The sequence below is a fragment of the Tupaia chinensis genome, unplaced genomic scaffold (genome assembly GCF_000334495.1).
Source record: "Tupaia chinensis unplaced genomic scaffold, TupChi_1.0 Scaffold000086_1, whole genome shotgun sequence".
NCBI classification, from domain to species: domain Eukaryota; kingdom Metazoa; phylum Chordata; class Mammalia; order Scandentia; family Tupaiidae; genus Tupaia; species Tupaia belangeri.
Genome location: NW_006159548.1, coordinates 2258944 through 2276808, shown reverse-complemented (window position 1 = coordinate 2276808; position 17865 = coordinate 2258944). Strand labels below are relative to the sequence as shown.

General features: G+C 37.8%; 1 protein-coding gene across 2 annotated transcripts in view; it reads left to right on the top strand.

Moving 5' to 3' along the window:
• Positions 1-17865, top strand: part of ADAMTS3 (ADAM metallopeptidase with thrombospondin type 1 motif 3) — a 294220-nt gene that overhangs the window by 206657 nt on the left and 69698 nt on the right. For both annotated transcript variants that reach the window (XM_027769729.1, XM_006142907.3), the window contains exon 5: positions 8993-9195. In XM_027769729.1, coding sequence (XP_027625530.1) covers positions 8993-9195 — 203 coding nt within the window. The remainder of the gene's footprint in view (positions 1-8992; positions 9196-17865) is intronic.

Below are 17865 nucleotides of genomic sequence, written 5' to 3'. Positions count from 1 at the left end.
CATGTGGGAGTCCAGTGATGGAATGGCTACACCATCTGCTGGGCTCCCTTTCCTCTTCTTACATTCAATTTAGACCAGCAATGATCACCATGCTAGCCCCAAGTACACACATTGTAAAATTCTGCCATTTTCTGGCTTAGTAGATAGGACTTCTCTTTCCTAGTAGCTACAAATCCTAGGCCTTACTTTCATTGGCATGACTTGGGCCACTTGCTCCTCTAGTAACCCATTACTCGAGTCACTACCTGGCTGTGCCTGGGCCAGTGTCCATGGCTACAGCTGAAAAGAGAGGAGTGGAATGGAGAAAGGAGAGAGGAAGGTGCAGTTCCTATAACTGCATAAACTACCTGCAGATAGTTCCCATACCAGGAGTTGCCAGAGATTCAGCAAATAAAAATGTGACAGCCTCAATTAAGCTTGTGTCTCAAATGAACAATGAATATGTTTTTAGTAGAAAGTATGTTCCATGGAAGATTCAGGATATACTTAAAACTTTTTGTCATTTATCTTAAATTTGGACTTAACAGTGAATTCTCTATTTGATCCAACAACCTCACCTAGACCAAATATTTCAGTGAAATGCCGTTCAAAATATGGTTGAATTGAGCAAGCCACAGTGATGAGAATGTACTACTATTTGAATGAAGGATTGTACTTTTCAAATGACCATAAAAGAATACAGAAGTGATCTCTAGGTAACTAGATTAGAATGGAGAAATTAAACACAAAATGCAATAATACAAACTAAGATGGAATAATATAGACTGTTAGGAAAATTCAGCAAAGTGAGCCACCTCTACAATATCCATTTCCACCTTTTAAGACCTTACCCTTCATCTTTTTGAATAGAACATCTGAATTATTTACACACTCGCGCTTTTCTAAAACATGTGCTTCAGTGTGCTTCAGAGGAGGCTTTTTAAAATTTATTTAATTTTATTTGTTGTTGTTATTTATTTTTAAATTTGACCAAACAGAGAGAGAGAGAACGGGAAAGTGAGAAAGCAAGCCACTAGGTTAGTCTAAGACAAATATGGGGTGCCATTGTTTTTATCTGTGGGTAAATCATGTGCATAGCATATGCTTCAGTTCTGGTCATTGAAACAGTTAAATGTACCAGAAGCTGGGACCAGCAGGGGTGTGGTGATTAAGGCACCAGACTCCCACATGGCCAACCATAGTTCGAGTCCTGGAACCAGTGGCTTGAACAAACTCTTTGTCAGGTTTGTGTGTGTGTGTATGTGTATGTGTATGTGTGAGAGTGTGTGTGTGTGTGTGTGTGTGTGTGTGTGTGTGTGTGTGTTCACCTAAGCCCAAGGTTGTAGGAGGAGAATGGAGGAGAAGGGATTGTGGTATGGCTACCCCGCAGGAAGTGATTTTTCACTTTCCCACTCACTGCCTCTCTGAGTATATGCATGGACATTATGGCAAAAACATTAACAAAAAAAGCACCACAAGCCTTTTAAAAAATATTTTTATCTGTCCCGAAGAAAACCATGCTGGGAGGTACAGTTTGTTAGACCTGGCTTTGATATTGGAATTGCTAGAGCTATTCTGAAATAATAAGAGAAGCTAATTTGAAGACAAAGTTTGTATAATTTGAAGACAAAGTTTGTACATCAAGAAAGTCGAGATATGGAAAGATGAAAAGAAATATTCTTCGATGATCTTCTGATGGATTAACCAAAGAATCAAACTATCTCTGGATCTCTTGTTGTAAGAACTGAAATATTTCCTTATTGCCTAAGATACTCTGTATTTTCTTTTTTTGTTGTTGCTAAAAATATTCTAACCGATAAATAGAAAATTCTTACTGAAAGTCAAAGTTTATGTTATGGTCATTGTGGTGACTTTTTATTTTGTTTGCTAATATTCACAAACTCAAAGCAGGAAAAAAATTGTTTTGTGCTTAGAATTTTCCTGTGAGGGGGAAAAAAGGCCATATGTTATCCCTTAAATTAGTCAATAAAAACAAAAGCAAATTCATGTATTTTAGAATTAGAAATTTTGGGGGAAAAGAACTCATGGAAACTATTCAATGGTAATAGCTTAAAAAAAGTAGCAGCAGTTACTTAGTGAAACTTCTGAGTTGACATCATAAATTGGCCTGAATATAGTTCCTCTTTGAACTTTCATTATGGAATTTACTAGTTGGTGAAGGATGCAGCTGCTTTTCATGGGAACACTTTATATGTCTGTAGATTGGTGTCCCGTATGTATGGCCATGCTGATAATGTATCCTTTTAGGGTACATTCCCACCAACAGTGTAGGAGAGTTCCCTTTTCACCACAGCCTCATCAGCACTTTTTTTTTTTTTTTAATCTTAGCTATCTGATTAGGTTTAGGTGGTATCTCATTATGGTTTTGATTTGCATCTCCCTTATGATGAGGGATGTTGAGCATTTTTTCATATCCTTTTTGGCTGTTTGTATGTCTTTCTTAGAGGATTGTTTGTTCAACTCATTTTCCCATCTTTAATTGGGTTGATCTTTTTTGTTTTGTTTTTGTGTAAGCTGCTTGAGTTCCCTGCATATTCTGGTTATCAGTCCCTTGTCTGAGGTATAATATACAAAAACATTCTCCCATTCCAAGGGTTGTCAATTCACACTAATTACTGACTCTGTTTATTTCTACTGCAAAAAACAATGATTTCTACTGCAAAACATGATTCTACCCCATTTTCTAAAGTATGTATATTACAAAGAAAGCTGTGAAATTCTTAGGTAAAGTGAATCTTGCTTTATCATTCCCTTATTAATATGAAAATTAGGGGCAAGCAGATGGTGTGCTAGTTAAGGCACTAGATTCCCACATGGTCAGCCACAGTTCAAGTCTTTGACCTGACAACTTGAAAATCACACCAGGTACATGTGCATGCATGCTCAAAATTCCATGAGGAGAATGGAGATGGGACTGTAGTGTGGCCATACCCTCTGTGGGGGTGATTTCTCACTTTCCCTCTCTGTTTCTCTGTGGGGGTGATTTCTTCATATTCCCTCTCTGTTTCTCTCTGTCTCTCTAGTGAGTGCACTTGTCCTATGGCAAAAAAAAAAAAAAAAAAAGAAAATAAACTTGCATTCTCATAGGGAGTAGGAGTGCTAGAACCTAGTTAACAAAATTAAATATTATCAATATGGTATGTTGAGACTAGATTTGGTGACAGGTTACAGAACACACGTGAGAATGGTGGTCTAAACATGATGGATGTATTATCTCTAGTATGTAATAAGGTGCAGTGTTGGGTAACCCAGGGTGGGATGGTAGCTCCACAGTCTCTAGGGAGTCAGACTTCTCTTTTGTATCTACCATCACATACTCACCTCATGGCCTCATTCTAAGGTCACCTCAGCCTCATTCTAAGGTCACCTCATAGAGATCCTGGTATCTGTCTACATTCTAGGGAGCAGAAAGGAATGTTGGGTGGAGAGCCAAAGGGCCATATATATCAGAATGAATCACCATCTTGGAATCCTTCCATATAAGCCAATGTACGCCCTCCATATAAACCACTAAGATGTAAGCAACATAAGAGGCCTGCAAAAGTTTATAAAAAATGCATACCAGGGAAATAACCATGTATGGATTTCACATTTGCTTTTAGACCAAAATAATCTCACATTCTAATTCCATTTTCCACAAACGTTTTGTCATCCTCTCATACTTCTGCTCTGATCTCGTTGACTTATCCTTAGTCACATGTAATCCTAGACACAGGGAAATTTGGGAATGTCTTTTAGCTGGACGCCTTGGCACTTCATGTAACCTTGACTTTCTACTCCTCAGGAAAGAGGGAATGAATATTGGGTAGGTAATTCTATCACAGCCTCTATCATATTATGCTTAAGATTGCTTCAGGGACTGGCAGATGGCATAGCAGTTACATTGCCAAACTCCCACATGTCCAACTGTGGTTTGAGTCTTGGATCTGGTAGTTTGAAACTCACACCGGGAACATGTGTGTGCATCTCCAAGACCCTGAGAGAATGGGGGAGAAGGGATTATGGTATGTCCATCCCCCCCTGGGAGTGGGCGATGTTGCATTTTCCTTCTCACTGTCTCTATTGTTCTCTTTCCAGCAAGCACAAACATCCTAAGACACACACCTCTACAAAAACAAACAGAAAGATTGCATTCCAACTTCAAATGTATCTATATTAGATTTAGAACTTGATCAAAACTTGTCCCATTCCAATCTTACATTTGACTCCTGCCTTTTTTCAGAACAAATTTTTTCTGGGATGGGGAACAATTTCACCATCTTACTTTACGAATTTTGTAAATATGATTAGACGTATAAACATGCCATATTTCATTCTAAAAATGTCTCCAGCCTAAATGTTTAAAACCAGCAATGCAAGTTATATTCTACGTTGTTTAATTAAAGTTCAGAATTCTGATGTAACACTAACCATCCTATATTGAACACTAAAAAATAACTATATTTAACATGAAGAATAACTACTATTTTGACTTCATTGGTTACCTATGTATCTCCCAAATTTATTCCAATTAAATAGACTTTATAGTAAATTATTTTTTCATGTAAATTCATACTCAGCAATTGGGAAAAAAGGGATGCACAAAAGGATACAATAAAATATTTTCCAAAATATTAATTAATGCTTATCAGTGACCCCTAAGATAAGTTTTAAGGCTTAATGTCCTCTAGAATGTTTGTAAAAAGAAAGCTCACTTTAAGCACTAAGATGTTTTGGTCTTTGATATTTCTGTCAAGCTTAAAAAGTGCTCTGACTCTCAGTATCACTTTTCTGGTTTTTTTTTTTTTTTTTTTGGGGGTTTTTTTTTTTTTTTTTTTTTTTTTAGTTTTTTGCTACAGGTCGTGTGTGCTTGCCAGAAAGACAGAGAGAGACAGAGAGGCAGAAATCAAGAAATCACCCCCCCAGGGGGGATGGACACGCTGCGGTCCCTTCTCCTCCATTTTCCTTGGGATCTTGGGCACGCACACACATGCACCTAGTGTGAGTTTAAGCCACCAGGTCCAGGACTTGAACCGTGGTCGACTACATGGGAGTTCAGCAACATAGCCATTACACTACCTGCTGGTCCCTCACTTTTCTGGTTTGAAGCATGGAAATAGTAGCTCCACACACCTATTACTGGGCCTTTTTTATTTTTTATCTCTTTTTAATATTCAGTTGAGAACAGGCATGTTAGGAAGCTCTTCCTATCCTGAATTTTCTGTTTCTCTACTAGTTTTGTTAGTACAGACTTCAATCAGTTCTTCTCCCCAAGTCAGCCACTGCTATTCAAGTCACCTTAGCGCTTACATGGCAGGATGCCAACAGGATGCCACCAGCAATCCATAATTTTCTATTTTTAATTTTTTTGTTTGTTTTTTAATTTTGGCATAGGGTACATGCACTTGCCAGAGAGGAACACAGAGAGAGAAAGAGAGGGAGGGGGCAGTGAGAAATCACCCCGTTGGGGGGATGGCCATGCCACAGTCCCTTTTCCTCCATTCTCCTCAGGATTTGGTATGTACACACACAAGCACCTGGTGTGTTTTTCAAGCAGCAGAGCTGGGTCCCGAACCACACATTCAACCCTGTTGGATCCAGTACCTTCACCACCATGCCATCGCCAGCCCCGCGATCCATAATTTTCAACACCTGATACAAAGTGTCATTCTGCTTTCACTTCCTGAATTTATCTAATATCTTCTATGTGATTTTTTCATTCCTCCTAAGCTTTAAACAGATCTTTCAGAGAGCCTTTGGACATGATTAGCATTGTAGTCTCTCTTCACAGTTCTTGTTCCTATTATCTATGGCAGGGCTTGTGTGCATGGGGAGGGTGGATGCGGAGAGGTGTGTATCTGGAGAAAATGATAAAATTAGATACAGAGGCATCTAAGATTTTGTCAGTGTGTCATCTTTTGAATTGTAAAATTTTAGAAAGGTATGAGCTGTTATAAAAAGGCGTGTTCTGCTACCTGATCAGGTCTCCCTAACCTAGCCATTGTAAAAGTTATTCGAGCCTACATAATTGTATGTTACTACACGATACAAATTCAACTCCATTCTAATGTAAATCTAGTACAATTTGGCAGTTCCCAGGATTAACACCTAGAGGGATAGGGCATGGGTTTCTCCATTCCCGAGTTTATGTGTGATACTCAGTAAATGTGTGGTAAAGAAAGATGAGTACGTCTGTAGCTGGTTCTTCCCAATTTTGTATTATGTTTTTAAACTACTAAACAAGCCTGTGTTTAATTTCAATTTTAACCGAAAGTAAACATTCCAGATTCTTCTCTCCTCCTGTTTTGTAGCTGATACTGTTACCCTCATGCTTCCTAAGGTTATTAGCAGTTCATATTTTCCTTTACTAGCTCCAAATTTGTTCATCCCTGTGATATAATGTCTCTAACTATATGATTTGATGTACATAAAATGGAGAAAACTTTAAAAAATAAAGGCTTCTCTCAGTGGAAAAATCATCATTCTAAGTGGCAGCAGTAAATGCGATTTGTAGAGAATTTCTGTCTAAGCACTGTGCAGCGTTACACAGCATTCATTCATATCATCATAGTAACTCTGCAACAATATCTCATTTTACAGATCAGGAAACAGAGTGTCAAAGAAGTTAGACCTCTTAAGTAAAAATTACAGTTAGGATGTATTACTTACCAAAATTTGTAAACCATGCTATTAACAAAGACCATGCTACTAACTCCCTGGTCCTTACATTACAAAGTAGGCATATGAAGACATTTATTAGAAGTGAAAATGCTTCAGAGCCTCAGAGCTGTGTGTAATTATAGTAACGTGGGTAAGTAGAAAGTGCCAGTCTTTGACATTGCCCACTTTGGGAATCGTGGAAGAGAACATTGGAAAGCACAGGGGAAAACCAGGGACGAATGTATTCTTGATTTTAAAAAGGCTTCCTTCCTTTCTAGGTTTCTTATTCAATTAAAAAAACCCAAAAAACAACAAACAAACAAACAAACAAACAAACAAAAAAATGATTCTCCCTCTTCTTGCGGTACAACCCATTTAAGGCTGGATGCAAAGGCCAAACCAACAGGTGTGCTAGAACAGAAAGAACTATCTTTCTAAAGTAAGGATTCAGCCTTTGTCAGTCAAGCATTGGACTTAATGACACTGTGACGCTGCTGGTATATTTCCATTGCATGCTGTCTCTGACAGTTATGCTCAAAGGAGCCACTTTTAGAACCGAGAGCTCATGAATGAATTTCCTATTTGCATAACCAGCTCTCACAAATTTTCATGTTCTCAAGTGCGTGCACGGACTTGAGGTTGAATAGTGAAGCTGTGTACAGGTGTAGTCTCAGCGCTCATTGCAGGTTTATAGTTCTTGAAAACAACTTTTGAGGAAAGCTTTCTGTTTGATGTGGATGATGGTGAGTTATTTATGTATTATGGAGTCAATGTGATTCCTTGGCAAGGAGAAAATTCCCAGCTAATGAGCTGGCAGTTGGGCTTGGGTCAGAGCGAATTACAGTATGGCTTTCAAACCTGAGTAGTCATATTCAGAGCTTCTGCCCACACTTGCAGGGGAAAGTGTTGATTACATATTTTTTAAAGGGAGGAAGGGTGTGAGTGGGATCTGTACTTCCACTACTTCTAATCCCATGTGGCTAGGGCTTGGTTGTCCAGTTTCCTGGCCAAGAGACACCTTTTATTTTCCTTTCCCCTCAACTTTATTAAAACCACAAAGGTGGAGAGGAAAATACCTATTCATTAATGTCAGATGCTGATTCACATGGCTTATAGGCCCCAGTACAGCATTAAATAAACCCCCATGTAAAGCATGAGTCAGAGTTGGGTCTGTCAACCTTGTTTTTAGTATGTGGTTGTTTTAGACATTAAGGCAGTTTATAACATAAAAGCCTTTCTGAGTTTTATATAGTTAAAATGGAGGTGAATATTTTTTTCACTTTTTGTACCAACAGGCTTGAATCATCTCTTTAATTTTAGTATCCAAATGACAGGTTTATATTTTAATTCACCGAAATATTTCTTCACCAAATATGTCACCTTAAGGCAGATAATCTAGGTTGTTAGAGGATGTCGCTCTTACTCTTTCTTTTCATGTAGATACAGATACAAATGTATACTTGTGTATGTATCTGTGCATGTAATGTCTCTTTGTAAAGTAAAAAAATTATTGGACTGTCTGAAAAGTCATGATGTATTTTTTGCATAGAAAATCATAGAAAAAATATGCCATGACGTTTCGAACAACTAAAAAATTCCTTCAGGTACATACAATAAGAAATGGTTTACATTTTTATTTTTCCTTAGCTATAGATCATTTTTTGACTGACTTCTTGCTTGGTATCTCACTGATTGAGACATATAGCAACTACTTTCCTGAAGATAGCAGTATGAATGCAGAAACCTATAGTATTGGGGTGTACCCAATAAATTTACTCTTCTGAGCAGCAGTCTCTAGAGAACCGTACTAAGAGGAAATAAATTAATCTCTGGTGACTGATAATGGTACTGCTGGGTGCTGTGGTGTTGCTAGGCCATAATCTGATTTTTAATTAAGCAACTAGAAAGAACAATTTAAATTTCTGTACAAATTCTACATTCCGTGATTATAGTAACTAACCACTGTAAACAAACATACTGACACACGACTTTGATTACTAATCTCATTTATTTAATAAGTACTTGATCTACAAGATTCTCTATCCCACAGTTTTTGCTTTGCTTGGGGGGTGCAGCCAGGAGGATCAAACCACCCTTGTCCTCATGGAGCATTCCACTGGCACAAGGCTGCTGTGCAGTGATATGCTTTCCCCTCAGTGTTGCTGTTCACTGTTGAATTTAAAGGTCTGTTTGACCCTATGCATGTGCATATCGTGTAAGGAATAAACTGAGTGGCGTCTGAGTGATGCGGATTCCGGTGAAAGTGCACCCCAGAAAATTCTTTTTTCTAAGAACTTACTAGAAGTCCTATTGGGGAAACTGAACTACCTGGGTTCCTTTTGTTTCTTGACAGAGTCAGATCTGGAAGGCCTTGATGGTCTAGGTGCGCTTTACATCAGCAGCATCAAGCAGCAGCTGAACAAAACGACAAGGCACCGTAGACACGCGGGGGAAAACGACTATAACATCGAGGTGCTGCTGGGAGTGGATGACTCTGTGGTCCGTTTCCATGGCAAAGAGCATGTCCAAAACTACCTCCTCACTCTGATGAACATTGTGAGTAGCAACTCCTTTCTAGAAGTGTTTTGATCTTTTCGTTCACTTCTCTCATTTTGTTACTGTCTTTTGAAACCTGTAGTGGAGCTCCTAATGGAGCCCCTTGTCCAAGAGTCAACATGGAACCAGCAGATGGCTTAAAGGTTAAATTGCTGGACTCCCACGTAGTTGACTGCGGTACAAATCTGGAACCAATGGCTTAAACTCAAGCCTGGCACGTGTGCATGCATGCATGCGTGCATGCGTGACCAAAACGCCAAGAAGAGAATGGAGAAGGGATTGTGGTATGGCCTTCCCTCTTGGGGAGCGATTTCTTGCTTTTGGTCTCTTTGGCAAGCACAGGTACCCTGTAGCAAAAATCTCACTCTAGATAGATAAATAAATATTGATCTACATATTTAAGCTGCAGAAATGCAAAGATAAAGGAAAATGCAACAAACGTTTCTTTGGTTGAGTAACTAGTTTTCTGTCATCATCAAGGAAAAAAATCACAAATTCTAAAGTCATAATGAGCTGGGATTCTGACCTAAATTGTGATTTTAATTTTGCTCTGGGGATAATCAAAGCTGTCAGGACTTTGTTCAGTAGCTTTAATTTGAATCGTGACTGAGAAAATAGTTCTTTCAGCATTGCTCTGTATTCCAAGATGATGATGAATGATTTATGCTTGCTAATTCTGTTTGGATTATTATTAGAGATTCTAAACAAATGTGATTTTTTTCAACATTATAAGACCGAAGGTAATATAGCACACAATTGTTGGCACAGAGCTCTATGGGAGTTGCCAAAGGAATCTTAAAATTTGACCTTTATTTCTCTCTTATAAACCTAAATCAGATTTAGAAGAATTGTTGTCGACATCTTCAAACTGTTTTTTTTTTTAATTTCTTTTGAATTGACAGCAATTGAAGAGAATTTACAATATGTAATCCATATATTTCTAAATTGTAACTGAGCAAGTGGTAAATGCTATTTTATACATTTCATATGTACATTTCATATGTTATGGACCTAGCCCCATAGCCTAGTGGTTGAGGGAGCTGGATCCCACATGGCCAACCATGATTGAAATCCTGGAGAGTGCTCCAGGGTGTGTGTGTGCCTCAAGTCCTAAAAGGAGAGAGAAATGGAGAAGAAATGTAGCTTGGCTACATCCCATTGGGGGGTGCTTTTCCCCTTTCTCTCTCTGTTTGTCTCTCCATCTTTTTCTGGTGGTAGCACATGCCCTCTAGCAACTGTCTATATATCTGTATAATATGTGATATCTATCTATTTATCTATCTATCTCTCTATATATATTTATATAGAGAGAGATAATATAAATATGTATAAAATATATATCATACTGATCTTGCAGATTCATTACCTAAGTCTATTCTATTGTCTCTCAGCTCTTGACGTTTTTAAAATTTATTTATTTATTTCTTCCATGAGAAAGATGGGAGATAGGTAGGGACATCTCTAATAGAGAACTCCCCCTACAGTCCAGTCCTAGCCAGCCTGGGTCATGGGAATGCACATGTGTGCCTGGCATATTAAGGAAGGTTTGGGGATATAAACCCAGGACCTTTATCATATGGGTCCAGTTCCCTTACCACTGTGCCACCACTTAGCCCAGCTTTTGATTTTTTAAATTTAATTTCTTTGAGCATCTGTGTTTTTTATGTCTGTATTTTCTCCCCATTCTCAAAATTAGATTTCATACACTATGAGTAAAAACAAATTCTTAATTTCATGAATTATGGATTTTATTTATACTAACATTTAAACCTATCTGCAAAATACACTTTTGTTCTTTAAGGTGCCAATTTAGAGCCAACTAGTGGCTTGGTGGTTAAGGCAGCTGGATCCCACATGGTCTACTGTGTGGTGCAAATCCCAGACCCAGTGGCTTAAACAAAATCCAATGGCTTGTAAAACATGGGACACATATGCTTTTAGGCTCAAAATTCCAACATGGGGTCCATGTACCTGCAGGTTCAAAAGCCCTGTATGATACAGAAGAAATGGAAGAGAAGGGATTGCAGCGTAACCATTCCCCATAGGGGGTGCTTTCTCTCTCTCTCTCTCTCTCTATTGAGCATGCACACCCTCTGGAAAAATTTAAAAAGAAAATTTAAAAAGAAAAAATTCATAAAATTTTAATAACATTTATAAAATTACGTATGTGTGTATATACATGTATATGTGTGTTATATATGTGTATATATACACATATATACATGCGCATATACATATATATGTCATATCCTATCACTATGAAATGGAAAAGGAGTATGAAAGTTCAAACACATTTTTATCTGTTCATTAGCACTAATTTTTGTCATTAAGACCAGACAGAAAACATATTTCTAGTTTGGGTAACAGATGTATACATGGAATCATTGTTTGTGAATTATATAATGTTTTCAACTCTTGACTATTAACTTTTTTTTTGGACTTGATATTAGTATAACCTTGGACCTCTCTGTGCTTGCTTCAGTCTCCTTATCTGTACAAGGAGAGAAATAATAGGGATATTAAGTGTGTTAAATGAGTAAATACAGGTCATGTGCTTTGTACAGTGCTGTATATACATGCATAAGTATGTAAGCTATTTTAGCTTTTCATGTCAAGTTTTACCTCCTAAACTCGGTAAAAGTTTAAAATTCCTCTAGAGATACTGTTTTCACTTAACATCATTTTTTGTGCCTTGGGTGGGCTTTCTCCTACCACTAAGTCAATCAGTAGAGACTTACGAGGCTCTTAACTGGTACTCAGAACTATGGAAAACTCTTTGAGTAATGTGACAGAGGTTTGATATTGCCCTTGCCCTCAAAGAACCTACAAGCAGTCAAGGAGAAAAGATAAACATGTGGGAAAATTTGGAGAAACATGTTTAGCAATAAAAGGCATGCTGGAAGCCAAGGAGAAAAGATAAACATGTGGGAAAATTAGGAGAAACATGTTTAGCAATAAAAGGCATGCTATTATTAAGATTTTATAGGCACTATCGTATAAATGCTATACCACTTTAGACAAAAGAGTGGATGACGGTAGTCATCCATTCATGAATTGATAAATGTATGACATTTGGACTTAGGGTGAGGCATTCATTCTAGTGCTACCACTGGCTGGCTCTGTGACCACAGATAGCTCCTGACTTTTCCTGGGACTTAGTTTCCAAGTTTATAAAATTGAAAGGTTCAACAAGATGTTCATTGATTTTGTGATTTAGTAAGAAGCTAGGAGTTAAACTTGATCTTTTGAGATATTGTGTGTGTGTGTGTGTGTGTGTGTGTGTGTGTGTGTGTGTGTTTTGAAGGTCATGTATAAGTGAAATATTTCTAGGTTGAAACTGTTGGCAAGTAGGAAGGGGTATAATATATTCACCAGAGAGTAAGTATAGTTTGGAGAGTGTGAAAGAATAAACAAAACACTGCATTTAAAATTTTATAACAGTCTAAGGGACTTTTGATGTTAACTTTAATAAACAAATTAGATAATAAACTGAGACTCGTCTCAAATACCAAATTATTCCAAAATTAATGGGACAGAGAATAGAAATACAGGAGACAAAATAATTTTTAAAAGTTTATAATATCATTGCTTCTGAAATAATTAATGTGGGTATAAGATAGGCAATGATACTAGCCCTCCCCTTCCCTTTCCAAGATTTTAAGAAACTGAAGGATAGACATGGAAACCACAGGTGGAGAATAAAATGGTTTTATTATGGACAAGAGTTGACTTGCACATGACTTCACGTATAGCTGTGAGATTTTCATTATTTGAAACCAGGGGTTCTCAAGTAATGGTCATTTGTCCTAGCCTCTGTCCTCCTCCCCCATGCTGGAGACATTCGTTAATGTCTGGAAACATTGTTTGTCAGGTGGGTGGAGGAGAGCAGACCTCGTGTGTTAACTGCCACTCATGGGACAGGCCAGCGATGCTGCTACAACTCCTGCAGACATAGGGCAGCCCTGCACGATATAGAACTGTGAAATCTCAGCCCTAAATGTCAACAGTGCTGGGTTTAGAAACCTTATCCAAATTAGACAGGCTTACTCCCAGCCCTCATTCCCCTCCATGCACATGATGCCAGGATTCCCCTTCTAGGTCAAGCAGATCTGACCTGAGCTTTAGGCACAGCAGACAGAAGACTGAGTCCCTTCCTCTCCTTTCCCGACCCCAGCCACCCTACTGTACACCAGCAGATTTAAACCACAGATCTGAGATGCTCTTTACCCTCCTTCAAATATCACTGACCAGGTAAGATGAGAGGAAGGAAGAGACAGGAGCAGTAAAACTGCCCCATGGAAATTCAAGGCTAGGAAAATTGGGTTTTCCGTAAAGTGTTCAAGTGCCTACAGACACAGAGGCTTTCTTGCAATATCAGATGGGTTCAGAAAGAAGCTGTAGAAGAAAACTCACAGCAAAAAGTTGTTCTTCTAGTGATTTGGGGGGGAGGGGAGACAGAGAAAAGAGCAGGGGTTTCCTATAAAAATCATTTGGCAACTTTGCCTTAAACACAAATATGTTTAATCTTTTTCAGAGCCATATTTTCTAATCATAGTGATGACTGTGCACACAAATGTATGCAGTAAAGTTCTATAGGTAACTGGCATGCAAATTTGGGGGTTTGAACCCAGAAAAAGCTTCACTAAATCTAAGTTAGCACATTTATATGGGGGCTTGGGGGTCAAGAGACTAGGTTGATCAGGCCCCTGATTATTTTGATGTGACTTCCTAAAAAGGGAGGGATACCTTCTGCCCGTCTCCCACTCCTTTGTGGACTAAGGAGACTAGCCAGTTGCCTTCTATCTCCTTTCATTTTCAACTCTTTCTATCTTATAGATCTTAAAGTTTCTCTAAGTATCAATTTTAAAGAAGAAATAAATGGATATGTGGATATAAGTATATTCTTCTTTTTTGGGGGGAAAGTTTTTTGCTATAGGGCACATGTGCTCACCAGAAAGACAGAGACAGAGAGACAGAAAGTGAGAAATCACCCCCCCCCAGGGGGGATGGCCATACCACAGTGCCTCTTCCTCCGTTCTCCTCTTGGGATCTTGGGCACACACACATACACACACACACCTGGCATGAGTTAAGCCACTGGGTCTGAGACTCGAACTGTAGTGGACTCATGGAAGTTCAGTGACATAGCCATTATGCCATCTGCTGGTCCAGATATGAGTACATTCTAAAACAACATTGCCTGTTCTTAGATTGTTCACATACTTCTGCTGTTCTGAACAAGAGGTTTGTGATATATATGTAAGCCTTTGCTAGGATCTTATTATTATATCTTACTATATTTTTTTTGGAGAGACAGAGAGACAGAAAGCAAGAAATCACACACACACACACACACCGGGGGGGGGTGGGGGTGGCCAGGCTGCAATCCCTTCTCCTCCATTCTTCTCTTGGGATCTTGGGCACACATGCACACGCGCCCAGCGTGAGTTTAAGCCACCAGGCCTGGGACTTGAACTGTGGTCGACTACATGGGAGTCCAGTGACATAGCCATTACACTAACTGCTATCCCATATCTTACTGTAGTTTTAAAAATTGTAAAACATGCACTAAAGGATTGGTACTCAAAATACACAAAAATCTCAAAATTTAACAATAAAATAAACAATCCAGTTAAAAATAGGGAAAAGACTTTACTTCATTAAAGTCTTTACTTCATTAAAAATGATATACAGAGATGGTAAACAAATGTATGAAAAAAATGCTCAATAACATATGTAAGTAAGGAATTATAAATTAAAACAGTAAGATACTACAACACACCTAGTAGAATGCAAAAATACAAAATACCGACCCCATAGATTTATTATTTTGTAACGCGGTTGACTTCCTATGAAAGTGATTCAGTCATGGGCCACATCTCATGTTATAAATACTGATCTATTGTGTATTATGTGCAAGGTCTATTTTGGGCACAAGGACTGTCTGAATGAGTACAGTAGAAAAATCTCAGTCCTCTTAGAGTTGCCGGTATCCTCTGCTAAATGCTAAGAAATTAGAGACTTTTTTTTAACTTTCTGATATCATCTATAATTATCAACCTTCTAATATAGAAGTCAGAATGTTTGTATTATAGATAAGAATAATAATTTTGGAACTTGTTAGAGTTATAGATGTTTTTATAAATTTCATGAAAAATATATTTTCATACAAAAGAGACTGTATGACTAAAGAAATTCAAAGCCTATTTGAAATTCATCCTTGTTAAGAACACTGATACAGAACCAATTTAAAGTAACCTCTAGTATTCTAATCTAAGATGATATGAGAAAATGAATAAATAAAATACACTCTAGTAATGGATTGTAATCTATACAATTAAATAAAAGCATAAAGTTTGTACCAATTTAAATAATTGACTTCGTAAAAGCATGGAGAAGGGAAATTCTAACTGATAGCATAATTCTAATTAAGAAATATCACATGTATCATTAACATAGAAAAATACTAATTGGCTGGAGCTGGCATGTGGCATGGTGGTTAAGGGCACTGGAGTCCCACATAGCTGACCAAGGTTCCAGTCCTGGACCTGGTGACTTGTTTTCTCACTTTCTCTCTCTCTCCCCCTCCCCCATCTCTTCTCTCTCTCACTCTTACTCTGACCCTCTCTGATCAAATTAAAAATAAATAAATAAATAAACAAACAAATAAAGTTATATAAAATAATTCTAAAAAAAGGAAAAAATGCTCATTCACAAACTTTATAGTAATAAGAATGCCATCAGTGACAAAATTAGTAGATGAAATGTAATGAGAAGCAAGATGCATGCATAGCCTCAAAGTATCTCCCCACAAAAGACTTATTATTAATTATAACAGGGAAACTACTACCATATTGGCTAAACCTGGCAAACAGTACCTTCACAGCATGATCCAAGTTAATCTCACCCATACTCAGTCATATTAACATTCTGTATCCTTGTACAGTGTGTTCTAAGGAGGCATAATATCATAGAGGTGGTATTTCTAAAAATGTGTGAATTTTAATTATAAGAAATCATTAGAATCACCCCAGTTGAATGTTATTCTACCAAATAACTGGCCAGTGCTCATCAAAAGTATCGAGGCCAGCAGGTGGTGTGGTGATTAAGGGCACTGGACTCCCATATGGCCGACTGCAGTTCAAGTCCCGGATCTGGCTGCTTGCTTTCTCACTTTCTCTCTCTCTTTCTCTTTGTCCCTCTCTGGTCAAATGCAGTCAATCAATCAATCAATAAATAAATTTTTTAAAAAAAGTATCAAGGTCATTGATTTAGTCCATTTAATGTGGCTAGAACAAAATGCCTGAGACTTTTAAAGAAGAGAGGTTTATTTGGCTTACGATTCTATAGCGTGGAAAGTTCAAGTGTATGGGACTGGCACCCAATTGTCCCCAATGGAGACTATGTGCTACTTTATTCCATGGTGGAAAGTAGTGGGGTGCCTGTGGGCGCCAGCTTTCTTCACAGCCACCTGCTTTCTTGGGAATTAATTATGGAGAATTTGCTCCCTTTTGAAAGATGTTCTTGATCTATTCATGAAGGACTTACCCCCATGTCCTAGACCTCATGCCCTGGGCTCACCTCCCAACATTGCTGCAATGGAAGCAAATTTCAACCTAAGTTTTAGTGGGGAAACTCAAATTACAGCAGTTATGAGAGAAAAAGAGAAATTGAGGAGGTGTCCCAGCTAAAAGGAGATTAAGAAGACATGACAATGAAATGAAATATCTTATACACTAGAGAAAGACTATCAGTGAGACAATTAACACAATTTAATAGAATTAATACAAGGAAACTTCAAAAAGTGCATGGAGAAAATGCAATTAAAATATGAGTTTATTTTGGTGCAAAAACTTTGAAGTCCATGCATGGATTTTTTTGTAATATATATTTCCCACTAATGTTTGAGGAACCCACATCAATACTACATTTCTGGTTTTTCTACTATGTATTATGGTGTGATAATGAAACATTAGGAGGAGCTAGGTGAAAGGTATATGAAAATTTTTTGTATTAATTTTGTCCCCTGTTTTGTAAGCATGAAATTATTCTGCAATGAAAAGTTAAACAAATACATAAATAGTTGGTGCTTTTCCTTGTTTTGTTTTATTTAGTTTGTTTTTAACCATTAGAAGATTTAATGTAAAATATCCTTTATGGAAACTTCAATTTTGGGTAGAGATAGACTGTCTTTTATTTTTGCTAACCACAATATGAATAAATATTCTTATCTTGATTTAATAGTAAATAAAATCAATATGGAAAAGTAAAAAACATTACTTTTTAGATCAGCTTTTATTAAATTATAACTTGTATGAAATAACTTTTTTTTTTTTTTGGAGAGTTTTTCGCTATAGGGCGCATGCGTTCGCCAGACAGACAGAGAGACAGAGAGACAGAAAGTGAGAAATCACCCCCCAGAGGGGATGGTCACGCTGCAATCCCTTCTCCTCTGTTCTCCTCTCGGGATCTTGGGCACGCACGCACACGTGCCCGGCGTGAGTTTTAAGCCACCGGGTCCGGGACATGAACCGTGATCGACTATGTGGGAGTCCAGTGACATAGCCACTATGCTAACTGCTGGTTCCCATGAAATAACATTTTTAGTATACAGCTGAAAAGTTTGTTATCATTACTTTTATACCAGAGAAGGCATTTGCACACATGAGA